Source organism: Acartia tonsa, chromosome 2 (genome assembly GCF_053477335.1).
Source record: "Acartia tonsa isolate MP-2025a chromosome 2, ASM5347733v1, whole genome shotgun sequence".
Classification (NCBI taxonomy): domain Eukaryota; kingdom Metazoa; phylum Arthropoda; class Copepoda; order Calanoida; family Acartiidae; genus Acartia; species Acartia tonsa.
In genome coordinates, this window is record NC_137261.1 from 42924472 (window position 1) to 42941824 (window position 17353).

General features: G+C 33.9%; 1 protein-coding gene across 1 annotated transcript; it reads left to right on the forward strand.

Annotated features, from left to right (window-relative positions):
* Positions 1 to 1078: 1078 nt before the first annotated feature.
* Positions 1079 to 16677, forward strand: LOC145311912 (uncharacterized). The gene is made up of 11 exons (XM_080150951.1): positions 1079 to 1210; positions 1675 to 1802; positions 2124 to 2247; positions 11417 to 11494; positions 11781 to 11870; positions 12776 to 12876; positions 13617 to 13725; positions 14282 to 14362; positions 14788 to 14850; positions 15355 to 15561; positions 16304 to 16677. The coding sequence occupies exons 1-11, from the start codon at positions 1139 to 1141 to the stop codon at positions 16424 to 16426; spliced, it is 1176 nt and encodes a 391-aa protein (XP_080007077.1). The 5' UTR covers positions 1079 to 1138; the 3' UTR covers positions 16427 to 16677.
* Positions 16678 to 17353: the final 676 nt, after the last annotated feature.

Consider the following 17353-nt stretch of genomic DNA (forward strand, 5'->3'; position numbering starts at 1 on the left):
TCAATCAGTTTTGTCAGGATGATTTGTTTAGCTTTTCAATTATGGGTGTTGACATTCTTGTTTTAACATATGTCTTAATATTTTTATCAAAACTATATATCTAAATCAGTTTATATCTTTTACTTAAACAAAAAGGTAAATTGTTTCTACCAGATATCATTAAAAGCTAAGCTATTCTATATGTAGAGTTGTTACATCTGTTCGTCTATTTTAAACATTCAGATTCTTTTTAAAATTATATAACTATCTTATCATAATTCAATTTTAATGATAATTCCTAGTACAATGTAGAAAATTTATAAACTCAAGTCTTGGAAATGTAAGGAGCTTCCTGTGTTCAAAGAATTTTCTGTATTCAGATCTACCTAAAGTTTAGTTTAGTAAAGTGGTGACATTTTGTTTGTGTAATCTGTTTGTCGTGTTAGTGGAGCTTCGCTTTTATTTGTCCGTCCATTATATTATAATGACTTTTCATAGGGGGGGGGGGGGGGCTGGGGGTGACCCCTCCCTAATGTCCCATGATCCTCTGTCCGTTAACGGTAAATAAAAAAAAGAAAATAAAGAGAAAATTAATTATCAAGATTCGACAGCCAAGAGTCAGCCTCAGGGAAATCAACTTTTTATAGTGTTAAAAATTAATTTGTAGTCTAAACCAAATAATACAATCCATCTTTTCGAAATATGATGCTTAGCCTTATTACAATAAAATGTACCTTCACACTTCCTTCGTTCAAAATCATAATTTATCATTTACTAATATTTATTGCTATTGTGTCTTTTGTTCGAATGTGATTCGAACTTAATCAAACTTTTGGTAGCGAACCTAGTCTATAATCAATTTCTGTGTACTACAGTGCGTCCATCAGTGAGTCTGAAATTTGACTTTCATGAATGGTGAAATTTAAGGTGAAGGTATCCTGTACTAATGAGTATTAAGTTTATAATGTTCTTAATACGTCGGCCATGGTAAAATACGTGCATTTATGTAGGGTTTCGTGATTTTCTATATATTTATCTTTCTCTCATCCTTTTACTTCCTTTTTATAGATCACTGAACATCTGCTATCTAATTTACTTTGTCCGCTTGTCATTTCATGAATTATTTGTTGTCATACTTATTTTGTTTTTAAGGAAGGAAATGAATAAAATGTATGGATTGTTACTTTCTTGTTGGTTGTTGTTTTTACATATACCCTCGTATCACTGTCAGGTAAGTTTCAGGGTGAAAAGGGACATTAGACTATAAATTAAACTGATTTAAAAGGTTTTACAATCACATTATTTTATTCGTTGGCTCAATAAATGTATTTTGATTAGTTTGTTCCATACTAATTTTGTTCAATCAATAATTTTAATCTACAGAAGGGATAATTGGGAAACAATTTTAGAAATCCAATAAAATATGAGCTTTTATCTTCAATAAGCTGAGATAAACAAACACCTTTTCCTTTTTTGATATCCTTCTGAGTTTTATAGATAAACAAATTCAGCTTTTTATTTGTAATAGTTTCTGAGATAAACTCACTTCTTCTTAAAATTAAACATCAAATTGCATTACATTGTTTCTGACAAATCAAATGAATATTATATTAGTTGCTAATTGTTTAGAAGAATCTACAAAAAGAAACCTGCCGTTTATCTCTAATCGTTGCTAATTATATTTCTAATTACTAGCCGACTGCTTCTCTGGACGCTAATACCGTTGTAGCGGCCATAGTAGAATCTGGACTGGCACTCAACAAAGCTGTCAATAATTTCACAAATGCTGAAATAACTCCGGCCATCAATGATCTAAATCAAAGGTAAAATATTAAATATTTATAATATCAATATCAGTAAGCCTCATAATCTCATTATAGTACCGTTTGAAGGGTGGGGGGGGGGGGAAGCACACCCAAAAGTTTTTTTTTAATAAAGGGGGGAGGATAAACCCCCTAAACTTTTTAAAACTCTTCCATAAACGTAAGGTATGTCCTTATGTCTGGAAATCACAATATAAAAAAACCTTTTATCTAAAAAGGTTTCGTGTTTTTATCTATTTTTAAGTATATTTTAATTTTTTCTTCCTTTTTTAAAAATAATAGTATACTGTTCTTTTTTCTTTTAAGTTATTTCTATTTCAGAATAAGAGCTATGAACCTGGAAAAGGCTGGCATTGCCCAGGAGAAAATTCCAGAATATCAAAAAAGTCTTGAGGACTTTTCAAACATCAGAAAGGAACTTTTATCAATGAGAATTATTCTCAAGGTACTGTTTGATATACCAAGTTTTATACATTTATTGAAGGTCTGTCCGTTCATAATGGATAGTTCTGAGCGTTATTTGAAAATATTAGAATAATCCTATCGATTTCAATCTTTACCTAATGATTTTATTAACAATTAGGTACAATTCAAAAGCGTAACAACTCTTTTATTAAAACCAGGATGTGCGTTGGTACTCATAAAACATGTCTTTATTTATAAAACTTTCTGATCTTAAACACTATAATTCTGTCCTTATGGAAAACAGTAATAGTGTCTGACTATGACGTCAGAAAAAATTAACAATTAACCAATGAGAGGCCGCTATATGTTTTACCATTGTGAATACTGGTTCTCATTGGTTAATTGTTAATTTTTTCTGACGTTATAGTCAGACACTTTTACTGTTTTCGTCCTAATGGTATCATAATATCGTTTTGTAAGCAATGACCACATTGTTGACATGTATAATTATCAGGGTTCGGAAGCCGCGCTATCAGCCGCGCGGCTGCGGCTGCGGCTGAATCCTAATTTGCGGCTGCGGCTGATGTGGCTGAGGCTTATAGTTATGGAAGTGGCTGAGGCTGAGAGTGGCTGAGGCTGAGAGTGGCTGAGGCTTAGTGCGGCTGAGAGTGGCTGCGGCTGAATGCGGCTGAGGCTTAATAAGAATTGGGGTGGCTGAGGCTTACAGTGGCTGAATTGGAATTTTGTGGCTGAGGCTTCGAGCGGCTGAGGCTTACAGTGGCTGAGGGTGGCTGAGGCTTACAGTGGCTGAAGGATTTGTGGCTGAGGCTGCGGCTTACTGAAAGCCGCGCGGCTCATAGCGGCTGCGGCTTACAGTGGCTGATTGGAAAATTAAGCCGCGCGGCTGAGTGAGGCTGAGGCTGAGAGTGGCTGATAACATAATTAAGCCTCGCGGCTGATTCTGAGGCTGCGGCTTACTGAAAGCCGTGCGGCTGAGGCTGTGGCTGAATAAAATTCAGCCGCGCAGCTGAATGCGGCTGCGGCTGAATACAATATTAAGCCTTGCGGCTGATCTTATGGCTGATTACAAAATAAGCTTTGCAGCTGAGGCTTCGGCTAAATTGGATTTTTTAAATGAATTCTAGGACATTTTTTGGAGAGTTGAGGGTGGTTAGGGGTTGTGAGAATAGGAGTGGAGGGAAGAGGGGGGAGGACAGCAGGATTTTTTCAAATGTTTGATTCAGAATTAGTACCCAAATTTTATACTGGTACCCAAAGTTTTATACTGGTACACAAAGTTTATTCTGGTACCCAAAGTTTTATTCTAGTTCCCAAAGTTTTATACTGGTACCCAAAATTATATACTAGTACTCAAATTTTATTCTGGTACCCAAAGTTTTATTCTAGTACCCAAAGTTTTATACTGGTACTCAAAGTTTTATACTGGTACCCAAAGTTTTAGTCTGGTACCCAAAGTTTTATAATGGTACCCAAAGTTTTGTAATGGTACCCAATGTTTTAGACTAGTACTCAAATTTTATTCTGGTACCCAAAGTTTTATACTGGTACCAAAAGTTTTATACTAGAACCCAAAGTTTTATACTGGTACCCAAAGTTTTATACTAGTACTCAAATTTTATTCTGGTATCCAAAGTTTTATTCTAGTACCCAAAGTTTTATACTAGTACTCAAAGTTTTATACTGGTACCCAAAGTTTTAGTCTGGTACCCAAAGTTTTTATACAGGTACCCAAAGTTTTAGACTAGTACTCAAATTTTATTCTGGTACCCAAAGTTTTATACTGGTACCAAAAGTTTTATACTAGAACCCAAAGTTTTATACTGGTACCCAAATTTTACTGGTAACCAAAGTTTTATACTGGTACACAAAGTTTTATACTGGTACCCAAAGTTTTATACTGGTACCCAAAATTTTATACTGGTACCCAAAGTTTTATTCTGGTACCCAAAGTTTTATACTGGTACCCAAAGTTTTATACTGGTACCCAAAATTTTATACTGGTACCCAAACTTTTATACTGGTACCCAAAATTATATACTAGTACTCAAATTTTATTCTGGTATCCAAAGTTTTATTCTAGTACCCAAAGTTTTATACTAGTACTCAAAGTTTTTATACAGGTACCCAAAGTTTTAGACTAGTACTCAAATTTTATTCTGGCACCCCAAAGTTTTATACTGGTACCAAAAGTTTTATACTAGAACCCAAAGTTTTATACTGGTACCCAAAGTTTTATACTGGTACCCAAAGTTTTAAACTGGTACCCAAAGTTTTATACTGGTACTAAAAATTTATACTGGTACCCAAAGTTTTTTACTGGTACCCAAAGTTTTATACTAGAACCCAAAGTTTTATACTGGTACCCAAAGTTTTATACTGGTACCCAAAGTTTTAAACTGGTTTCCAAAGTTTTATACTGGTACTAAAAATTTACACTGGTACCCAAAGTTTTATACTGGTACCCAAAGTTTTATACAGTTACCCAAATTTTATACTGGTACCCAAATTTTATACTGGTACCCAAAGTTTTATACTGGTACCCAAAGTTTTATACTGGTACCCAAAATTTTATACTAATACCTAAAATTTTGTTTTAATATTGGTACCCAAAGTTTTATACTGGTACCCAAATTTTATATTGGTACCCAAAGTTTTATACTGGTACCCAAAGTTTTATACTGGTACCCAAAATTTTATACTAATAGCCAAAAATTTATTCTGGTACCCAAAGTTTTATAATGGTACCCAAAGTTTCATACTGGTACCCAAAGTTTTATACTAATAGACAAAAAGTTATTCTGATACCCAAAGTTTTATACTGGTACCCAAAGTTTTATACAAGTTTTTTAGCAGTAGGAATTTATTTCAACATCTTTAGTTATGATGCAGTACAAAGCCTATCAACTCCCAGACGACGAGCCAATGCGCTACATGTTGAGCCATGGACGAGGGTTTCTATGACATTAACTCAAGGTCCAACAACCCTGGATAACTAAGGGGAATTATATCTTTCCTTTGCTCCTGTTTATGAGCCGAGGAACTTTTCATGTTGCACACCTAGCATCTAGGAACCATTTAATGTCTTCAGTTATAACGCAGTGTCTGGGCGAGATTCGAACCTATTACATGATGCGCTACTTGTTGAACCTTGGGGAACCAATTCTTTCCTTTTCTGTATTAGTTTAAGTAACATCTATCCAGCAACCAACTTTTTTTTATTGAACTACCTGCCTGAAAGTTTTATGGTAATGAGTTATGCCTGTTTATGAGCCAAGGAAATCCTCCTACTCAAACTTTACATGTTGCACACCTGCCATAGCAGCAGTAGGAACCATTTAATGTCTTCAGTTATAACGCAGTGTCTGGCCGAGATTCGAACCTATTACCTCCCTGATGACAAGCAGATGCGCTTCTTGTTGAACCTTGGATAATTAAGGGGAACCAATACTTTCCAATTTAAGTGACATCTATCCAGCAACCAACTACCTGCCAGAAAGTCCTATGGTAATGAGTTACGCCTGTTTACGAGCCAAGGAAATCCTCATACTCTAACTTTACATGTTGCATACCTGGCATAGCTGCAGTAGGAACCATTTAACGTCTTCAGTTTTCACGCAGTGTCTGGCCAAGATTCGAACCTATTACCTCCATGATGACAAGCAGATGTGCTACATGTTGAGCCATGGTACGCAGGTTACATTTGTCTTAATAATAATCGTCTTTAAAATGCTTATTATATGTACACTTGCAATAAATGTATTACTAACTTACCTCTTATGAAAAATGTTATTTTTTTACAAAAGTGCTTTTTATTACAATTAATCATGGGTATAATTTTTATGACAAACTTTTTATGTCACATAATCTTAATGACAAATGTAATTATGAAGTTATTACAAAAAATACTAAACAATAGGTACTGGAAAAAGAAGAACTGAATTAAAATAATATTTTGGGGAGTAGGGTGATTTTTATTGGGTGGGGAGGGCCGGGGCGAGTAAATCCCATTTTTAATTTTGGAGTGATGTTTAATTTTTTTTCTAAGGCAATTTTTTTCTGGTAGTGTGATGGTACCCTCCCCCACAATAGTTGTAAACCTTCCCAGTACCTATAAGAAACTACCCTGAATAGGAGCACCATATCGGTTTAGTAGTTAGCGAGATCCTGTAGTACAAACAGATAGACAGACAAACAAACAGACAGACAGACAAACAAACAGACATCATAATACTTAATGATCTAAAAATAAGACAAATTTTCACTTTGAAATATTGGAGCTCTGATAGCTTTTTGGTACAGTAACAGCTTTGAACCATCTATCATCCGGGTTCGAATCCCAGAAGAAAAAAAAATTGGGGGGGATGAAGGGTGACTTTTATTAATTTTTTATGGGAAAATAGGGGGGAGTTTGGTTGAGTTTTTTTTTAAAAATTCAAAAACTTGGAAAAGGAAATTTAAAAAGTTTTCATTAGTTCAGTAGTTATCGAATTCTTAATCTACAGACAAAAATAACTTAAAAGATTATTGGACCCGGCCAGCTGCTAGCAAGAATATGACTGTCCCTTTTTATTCTGTTTATTTCCCTTGCCCCCACCTCCCTTCTCCCCGTCTGCTACATTCCAAACTAACACAACGAGTGTTTATTTCCCTTGCCCCCACTTCCCTTATCCCTTCTCCCCGTCTGCAATATTCAAAACATACATAACGAGTAGCGGCATTTCATGCGCAAGTCCCCAAACTCAGTCAGAAACTGCTAAATTCTTGCACATTCCCTTTAAGCCAGTCCCCAAAGTCTGAGACTCCTAAAAATTGAATATTTGATCCATTGTCCCCTCCCTTACTCCCTGTGCACTAACCCTTAGAACATAGGTGTAAAGCAATTTTATATTAAAATTTAGTTAATAATATTACAAATAAAGTAAGTTTACCTAGAACAAATCTCCTCTAATCTTTTTTTACACATTATATCCACCCTCCTTTTATAATTTTTTTTCAACTTGAGAGGAAAATAACTAAATATAAATGAGAGGAAACAAAAATTATTGTCCATTGTCCATAGCAGAATAAAAACTTTAATCACATTCAATTCTTGGTGGAATTGAACCAAGAACCTTTCCAACACACGACTGCCACACTAACCCCTAGACCAAAGGTGACAGAAATTTTGAAGAAAAATTTAGGTCTAAATATCACAATTATAATAAATTATTGGGTGCTAAATTTCATAGGTATAACTCTTATGTACATACTTTTAAAACCTGTTTTAATATGTAATGAGTTAATGGTTAAAGGATACTAGTGGCTGCGCCCCTAAAACCTCTAGGAATACTTAAGGGAAGCAAAAATAATTTATTTTGAGGGTCATCTTTTTTTGGGAGGGAAAAGATACATTTCCCCAAAAAAATTATAAACCTTCCCTGGATCGATAAGAAGCTTCATATTACCACTTTATATAATAGAATATGTGGATATATTAAAAAAAAGAAAATTATGGACCTCATTTATTGGCCAGTTCATTTACACATCCCATAAGAGGGGAGAGATGGATTAAAGGGGGTGTATGGGGGTTATTGTTATTTTAGCCAGCTGAGATTATTTTTTTATCAGAGTACATGAAAATATGGACAACATCAAAGTAATAATATATCGATTCATGTATTGCTTATAAATTCAGAAATTGTATAACATAATGATAAAGATAAAGAAACATTTTTTTTTATAATAATTGCAGTTTCGAAAATAAAATCAATTTTAGTAAGCATCTTTGTAAAATAAACAAAATCGGATGATATATGATAATCATTTAACTATTTCAATCTATCAAGTACATAAAGATTATGTAGATTTTTTTGCATATTATACAGGACAATTTATTGCATTTTACAGACCTTTTTTAACCAACTTTAAAAAGTAAAATACATCGCTGTTAATTTTTTTTTGTTAGAAAACATATTAGGATAATTTGTGTTCAAATAAACACACACACACACCCTCCCCCCTCCCCAAATCTTAATTTAATTATTTTCATTAATTTAAAAATACTATGAAAAATGAAATATATATAAATCTTTTTTTTGCATAACTTTTTCAGTGTCTCTCATCAACCACAAAGTATTAAATACATTTAAAATTGAAGAAATATCTAAGTAGGAGAAGCTTAATTATATAGAACAAGTATTGCGTACCTAAACGGAAAAATAATAGAGAAGCTACTATATAACTTGAGTATCACAAAAATTGATTGCCCCCTGTGAGGTTTGAACTCTTGGTCCCTAGTTTACAAGACGAGTGCTCTACCATTGAGCTAAATAGGCCACTTGTACAGTATAAGACAAAAAATTTAAGATAATACAAATTCATAGTGAATATTAAGTAAATTCTGAAAAATTTGTATCTTTTAAAAACAATAAAATTAGGCAAACGTCAGTAGGGCAGTTACCCTATAAATAGTATTCAAAAATATTCATAAGTATCAACATTCAAAAACGTATTGCTCCTGGTGAAATTCGAACTTATAACCCCGGCATAACAGTGTAGAAGAACCGTGCGCTAACTGATTGCGCCACTGGAGCTATTACATTACAGGTTCAAACTTTTTGTAGTTGTTCGAGATGGTAGTTTCTATGTTGTATTTTAAAAAAAATTAAGATAAAATTTTTATAAAAGAATATAAAAAAATTTAAAAGTATAACATCTAAAAAAAAAATACATTTAAAAAAATTATTTTTGGGCGATGGAAATGTCTGACCCCCACCCCAAAATTAGCTCAAAACCATCCAATGTCAATATATATATAACTAGCGGCTACGCCCCTAGAGGCCTCTAGGGGGCACTTGAGGAAGAGAGAGAGTCAAATTTAATAACCCAATTTCTTATTTTAAATTTTTAAAGAAAAGTAAAAAAAAAAATTTTTTTTTGGGGGGGGGAATTTTTTTTTTTTTTGGGGGGGGGGTGCCTCCCCCCTCATTTTTAATTTTAGTTTAAAAAATTTAAATTTTTTTTTCTTTTTTGGGGGGGGGGATTTTTAATTTTTTGGGGGGGTTAGGGGTGTCCCACCCCCAAAAAAATAGTTATAAACCTTCCCAGGACCTATGAGAAGCTACCCTGTTAAGGAGACCCGATCGGTTCAGCGGTTAGCGAGATCCTTCGGTACAGACACACAGATACATAGACACACAGACATCCTGTTACTTTAGTAAAAGGATTCCTGAGAAGGACAACATTGTCAGTTCAGTGGTTGCTGAGATCTTAAGCTTCAGACAGACAAAATTAAATGAAAATTAAGCCCCGCGGCTGAATTGACGGCTGAGGCTTGTACTAATTTAGCACCTGCGGCTGCGGCTGGGGCTTACAATATCTCAGCCGCGCGGCTGTGTCAAAGCTGCGGCTGAATTTTAAAAATTAAGCTGCGGCTGAGGCTGCGGCTTACAAATATCAAGCCGCGCGGCTGCGGCTGCGGCATAATCATAACTTTGCAGCTGCGGCTGAGGCTTTATTGAAGCCGCGCGGCTGAGTGCGGCTGCGGCTTCAAATTATTAACAGCCGCGCGGCTGAGTGTGGCTGAGGCTTCCCCAACTATAAGCCGCGCGGCTGATTGCGGCTGAGGCTTAGAGGGGCGTTGGCTGAATGAGGCTTAGTGCGGCTGAGGCTTAATGTGGCTGAATTGGAGTTTTGTGGCTGAGGCTTACAGTGGCTGAGGCTTACAGTGGCTGAGGCTTACAGTGGCTGAATGCGGCTGAGGCTTACAGTGGCTTATGTTTTCTTTAAGCCGCGCGGCTGCGACTAAGGCTGAGGCTTATTGGGTGGCTGAGGAAGCCGCGCGGCTGATTTTGAGGCTTCTCGTAAGCCGCGCGGCTGATGGTGGCTGAGGCTGAGGCTGCGGCTGCGGCTTCCGAACCCTGATAATTATCAATTAAAAATTTATTTCAACTACGTGCCGTTATTTATTTATTTAAGTATATTTGCGATTACTTTTATTTAATGAAATCTTCCAATTTTTAACATTTACAAAACGGCCTGCTTTATTGTATCAAGATCCATGACAGAGCTATATAGGAAATAAACGTCTATAAATGAGCTCGAGTCTTCCAATGGTAAAGTGTTTAAAACTCATAGTGCTCCAATAATCCTCATTAAACTCTCATTGACCAAAGCGATAAGACCTTTATTCTATTTGTTTATGGAATGAATTAAGTTTTTCACTTCATGTTGATATTTGAATTACATTGAAGTATTTAATCCTTTTTTCATAAATAAAAAAATTACGTTCATAATAGAGTAAATCTAAGAAAACTGTATTTTAAAAGAATTCGATTGTGGCGACACTTCCTTTGTGTTAAAATATTAAAACTAAAATTTAAATCATATTAACCCTTTGGTGATGGTAATGTGAAAAAAATATAATTAAAAAAATCTTTTTAAAATCATTTAAATTAAAAAATATTTACTTCTTTCTTTTAGATAGTAATGGCGGGGGAGGAAAATTTATTTATTGAGAAATAGATAAATAGATATGTACTTATAGAAAACTAGCCAATAGCGATATAGTTATATTGAGCCAACTCTAGTATATGTATTAGGGTGGGTCGATTTTGGACATTTTTTTTCTGAGGCCAAAGCGGGGATCTGCACTCAATTTATATAGATATAATACACCTCTGGATGATTTAAAATTTATCCTAAGTCTTAAAACCGCTGACGACCAGACATTCAATTGTATAGCTATTTGTAAATGGGAGTCAAAAATTTATTGAATCAGAACTATGGCTTCATGGTGCTCCCTGGAAATGCCTTGAGGAGCTGAGTCAGGAACTTTTGTCCGTTTCAAAAAATCTCGTTCCTAGCCTGAGAAAATCTAAAAAACCTCTACAAATTGGACAATTCTCAATAAACCTTAAAAATTTTTGGTTTTTTAGTGATTTCTAAGGCTAGGAACGAGATATTTTGAAACGGATAAAAGTTCCTGATTCAGCTCTTCAAGGCCTTTCCAGGGAGCACCATGAAGCCATATTTTTAAGTGGTCGTGTTCTAAAACTCAATTTTTTAAAATTCTTTTTCGGTCAGAAATGTTTTTAAGGTTAATTTTATCTGTTGCATATCCCCGCTTTGTCTAATTCCGATATGAACCCACCCTAATATGTATATAAGTAGCCTTTCGTGACATATAGTCAATTAAAATTTTCTTCTAGTCGTTGGCCAGGGAAACAATAAGTCGAGGAGAATCTCTGCTGGGAACGATGGACATTGCTGAAACTGAACCTGATAAGGTATCCTGTTAGACTTTGATGATTGTATTATCATTATGTAAAAGTGTCAGGATGTTTTGCTGCCTGTGTGTTTGTACTAATCGATGAAACTAAATAGGCATTTTTTACAATGAAAGTTCTCATAGGCCCAATTAATGTTCTTAACTTTTTTAAGGGAAGGGCCGAGTATTGTTTTTTTTGTTTAGAACTCAAACTATCCTCCAGTTTTATACCTGCGTCCCTAAGCTAGCTCAACAAGGCACTTTGAGGGAAAACACCCATGATTTTGTATATTATTTGTTATTAGGCACAGAAAGGACTCAAATTTGCGGCCGTATTGATGATGAATCTTGTTAAAAGAAGTGAAACAATTTTAGCTGAAGCTGAACAATATCTTCAGGAAATGACATGGAAAATAAACGAGGATAATTATGTCCATATGTAGTGCAGCATCAATAAGTTTAAAAATAACTAAACGTTTTTTTGACTATAATAATATATTATATAGGGATAGTAAACAACTGTTGAGGGTTCCAGGACAAATGCAAGAGTCCCAAAAGTTGGATTGTTAAAATATTAATTTATTTAAGTATTTCTATACAGGTTAGGTTAGGATATGAATATACAGGGTGGATTTTTTTAATAGGACAAAAGTATTACGTAATATAACCCACTTGCCATTGACAGAAATAAGTTATATTAAGCAATACTTATGGCCTATTAAAAAAACACCCTGTACAAATAAGCACCCTGCAGGGATTAGGCATTTAAAACCTGTCAGAAAGTTTAAAATATGTTTCCGCTCCGACGTTTTTCCACTCTGATGTTTGGGACTCAAGCATTTGTCTAAGGACCTTATTGGGAATACATACAATGCAGTGAATACATAGGATATGAGCCAAACATCCTGATATTAATTCAACATCAAACATGGAACTAAATTGGAGCTAAATTATTTTTTTGAATAAAATGAAAGCAAGAGGGAAGGGTATTTTTTTTATGCCTAACATTTGTGGTGCTATTAATTCATATCATTTAATATCAATTGGCCAAATCCTATAAAAATAAAGATATGGTTTCCTTAGCAGTACATAGATTTATATAAAACCTAGGAACTTCATATAATATATTAGACACAAAAGAACTTTAAAACTGTAATACAGTGATGATTTTAAAACAGCTGACTTAAGTTATTGGTTGTAAGATATACAATTGTATGGTAAAACACCAACCCATATAATGGCCGGATATGGCTCAATTATAAAGTAGCTGTGCTAATAAATTTACCATGGTCATCGCAACCAGGATGTTAAGAAAAAGCTGAGTACTATAGATGCCAACCTGATGACACTGAAAAACAAACTTGAAAAAAACTCCTCTGAAGTCATTGCTAAAATGAACATGGGATGGATACTTAAAAATATTTTTTGGTGGTATAAAACTGAAGGGATAATATTATATTGGCTTGCTCTTGGGTTGGTGTCAGGAAGAGTCTAAGACACACCACATCATTCTAGAGACATACTATGTACCTACTAGTCTTTAAGTGCAAGACGTAAATAATAAGAATAGAGGGAATGTTAGGTCAATAAATTTGTACAATATAATACAGTTAGGACTTTCAATCGCATGTTTATTTTCATTTCAAAATCTAGAAAGCATACATTGTTTGTAGTTATTAGGCCTATTTAGCATTCTGATGATTTAGAAATACCATTCAGTTAGGAGGGTATAATTGTCTTGTTCTTTGGGGTTTGAATTCTACATACTATTTCATTTACTATCCTCCTTTAATATAAAGTAGTAAGTTCTTTTTTGTTTGTAGCAAAGGAGCCTGCTAACTGTTAAACCTATATGGTTCTCCTTTACAGTGAAGCTTCTTATAGTTCCAGAGGTAGTTTAAGGCAATTTTATTTTATGAAAATGTCTATGTATGGTTTCATCTTATTTTTCTGCCCTTCTATATCCCTTCCAATATAGAGACCCTAGATGATAGGGGTGTAGCAGCTAGTAAAATATTAAGAAGATGCTAATTTAAAGCTGTTGTAGTAGTTCCTATAGATCCAGCTTTTAAGGTCTTTAGATATGACAAGTTTAAGGATATGAACCACAATACAAAAATATTACAAGTATCTGATGCCAAGGTGAGTAAGCGCAGAAGGAAAAGGTTTGCTATATCAACAGGATTGTTGATTGCAGCTGCTGTTGCAGGAGTATCAGCTGCTGTAGGAACTGGAATATCTTTACACAAGGCAATTCATTTTTATCATATTAAATTATTAACTTTTCTACTTTTAAGTGAAAAACTTCTGGGGTTTAGATTAAATTTTACTTTTTATTGGATCTTAACATTCCCCCTTCTCTAATACTCATGTGCCAGAGTCCCCCTAGCATAATTATATATTCTTTTTAAAATAAAATAGATTTAGAGTATATGTGGATATTGCGATAGGGGAAAATTGTTGGCAATTAAGATTGCTAACATAAACATCATTTCTTGGTCAGTTCCTTCATCCAGTAGGAGGAGAGGGGATGGATGGGAGAGATTCTTATTTTAACCCAGCTTATACCAAAAACGAAATTAATTCGAAAAAAATCACAAAACCTATACGTGGTTTTTAGCTGTCGTTGGGGGGCAACACATCGTAAAATTGACGACCTCTCCGTTTGCCCTCCAAAAATTATTTTAGATTTATTTCCCTTGTTGGTTATACCTTATACCTGATTTAAACCAGCTATAATTTTTATAGATTTTTGTAAGATCCAAGTAATAATAAATCCATTTATGATAACGACATAATTTTCAAGGCAAACCAACAAAGAGCATTAATGGATAAACTTATCCAAGACCAACAAGACCAAATTAAACAACTGAATGAACAATATGCAAGGAAATGTCTAACCTTATGTAAAACAATGTAACTTGTTGTTATGATATTTTAGCGTAAAGTTATAGATGTCCTAGGATTTTAAAAGCTTTTTCAACATGGTTTTAACCATTTTTCATCTCGAGGATCACATTTTATTTTGAGACTTAATGGAATGTACAATATTAATTCCAGTATCGCTTTAAAACCGATTATTATCCAGTGGATAAGAACCGGTTCTCAGTTATACTGAAAAATTATGTATAGCATCGTTTTATATCCAGCTTTTTTATGAATATAAAAATGAACAAATATATGATTAAAACCCTTTCAGGCTCAAAAAGACTGGTTTTCATCTTATAATTGTACATTTTATACCTGCGGAAAACTGTTTGTAATACAATGCAATAAATGACTATTTTCCTTTTGTTAGAATATTTTCACAACAGGGCACAAAGAGAATCCCAGCAAAGACATGATGAAATGATGAAAATGTTGAGAGATGCGGAGGTATGACTAACATAAAGTACATTTATCAATCTAATTATAGGTTGCTACCTCAATTATCTCATACAAGGTTGCTATCCATGACACTCTAACGTCAATTCCAACAACATCCCCGGATTACTAAGGGGAGCCAAATCTCTCCTTGTCTGTCCAAACACCCAGATTATTAGGTGAAAAAACAACCATCAGACAACCAACTCTTTGATTACCCAACCTTTGCCTTGTCCTGACTGTGCATGGTAATAAATTGTGCCTATTTTGGGCAAAGGCATCCACACTACTCTAACTATTAATATGGCGTACCTGACATAGTAGCAGTAGGAACCATTTTTATCGTCTTTAGTTATGACATGGAGTTAAGGCGATATTTGAACCTATCACCTCACCGACGACTAGTAGATGTAATACATGTTGAGCCATGGTCGAGGGTTTTTAAGGTTGCTAACTTTAGCAGCTAAAATCTTTTTAAAAATGTATGAATTTTTCTATTAATGATAATAATTTAAGGCTAAAGAAGCCAAGATGGCAGAAGAACGTAAGAAGATGGAGTATGATATGCTGAAAGCTCAGAAAGTAGTCATCAACACAGCTGTTTCCTCTGTACAGTTCTTTATTACCTCTCTTCAAGACACAAACAAATACATTGCTAATGAGCAGGTTCTGATAAAGCAGTGGAAATCTAAACTTGTTCAGATGATAGATGTTATGAAAGACTCAGGAACAAATACTTATCTGATTTGAAATTTTATTAGAAGATCATATATATAATTACTAATCAAAAGTATTACTTACATAAAAATAAAAGAATGTCTGTCAGTCTTTCTGTCTAGATATAGCACAGGACATTAGAACTAATATGGTTCTCTTTTAAAATGAAGCTTCTTATAGATCAAAAAAGGTTTAAAACTAATTTTGAGAAGGGTACCTTCAATATCACAGAAGAATTCATCTCAATAAACAAATCTCAACCCCTAAAAAAATTCCTTTTCCTGAAGATTAGAGTAAAACACTAGAGGGAGAAAGGGTTAAATAACTGTATCTCCCCATCGCAACCGTCTTGTGCAACATTCCTATTGGGTCATTGAAAATCAGCCAATGGTATCGCTTATATTACACAGCCAAGTAGCAGAATATAATTTAGAAGCAGACGAAAGAGGTCTTTGAAAAAGGAAGGGAGGTAGTTGTCTGTATATACATCGGTACTATAGATCTGTTCCCTGAAGTATGGAACTATCACCTAGGATATTTAACTCAAATACCTCTACTTAACAATACTTAACCTAACCTAATTGTTTTTAGAAATTATTAATATCTTAAGCTTCAGACAAAAAAAATTCATTAATTTATATAATAGGATGAGCAATTACAGTAAGTCAAAATCGTAAATATACCAGTTTTATTTGCAATAAAACAAATTTTGTCAACATCTATTTAATCAAACTTTAAGTATTGTTCTTCAGATGGCTTGGTCAATATGATTGGATTCGACTCTGCAGAGGTGCGAACAATGATAAAAAATCTGCAGAAAGCCTGTCAAAATTACATTGACGGAAGAATTCCCAGCGAAGGAAACGTCTGATTGTTTCAAAACTTTGCTTTTGAGCTGTCATTTTGAATTGTATTTTTTATGACAATAAAATAAAAAAATACTTTAATTTTTTTCCCTAAAAAACTATGCCTAATATGTTAATAATTAGTTTAGTAATGATAAACTTTAATTGTTTTGCTGGTTTAACGAAAATAAATCACTAGATCTTAGATCGATTTAATTTTAAGCTATTTTTGTAAATCATTATTCAACAAACAAAAATATATATTACACCATATTAACTGTTTAACGTCTTTTGTTATTACGCAATTTGAATCGGGATTAGAACCCATCACTGACAACATTTTTAAAAGAAACTTTCAAAAAGAGTTTTATCTAATTGTTAATCTTTGAAAAGGGTATTACCCTTTCCAACAAATACCATAATTGCAGGTTTTGCAGTATATACATAGTTGTTGCCAAAAAAGAAACTACGGAAAATTCCACTTTTGAACAAGGACTATTTCTTGCAGTAGGAGTTCAATAAAACATAATAAAGTTAATTGGTAGAAATATTTATCAACTAAAACTGGGCTAGTTGCAACCAACAAAATTGTTAAATAAGGACTTTGCTTGCTGATAATAGTTTTCTATCTATCTTTTTATCAAATATGTTCTTTGGTTCAATTGCTGCACCAATGTTGGTATAAATTTGTTCATTATGATTTCTAACAACTGAGCATTTGAGTCTCAATTTTAGGAAGCTTCACGCTGGGTTTAGGCTATTTCAATGCCTCCATTTCCGAGGTGCAAGCGTCGCAGCTGCTAGTATTTCTATATGAAAAACCAAAACTTTAGGGTATCTTCGTATTTTATTAGACAAGTTAATTTTTCGTCTACCTTTTATATGTTTAGAAAGCTTAAATACAGGGATAAATACATAGTTAAATGAAAGATAAAAATATTGTTATTTAAATA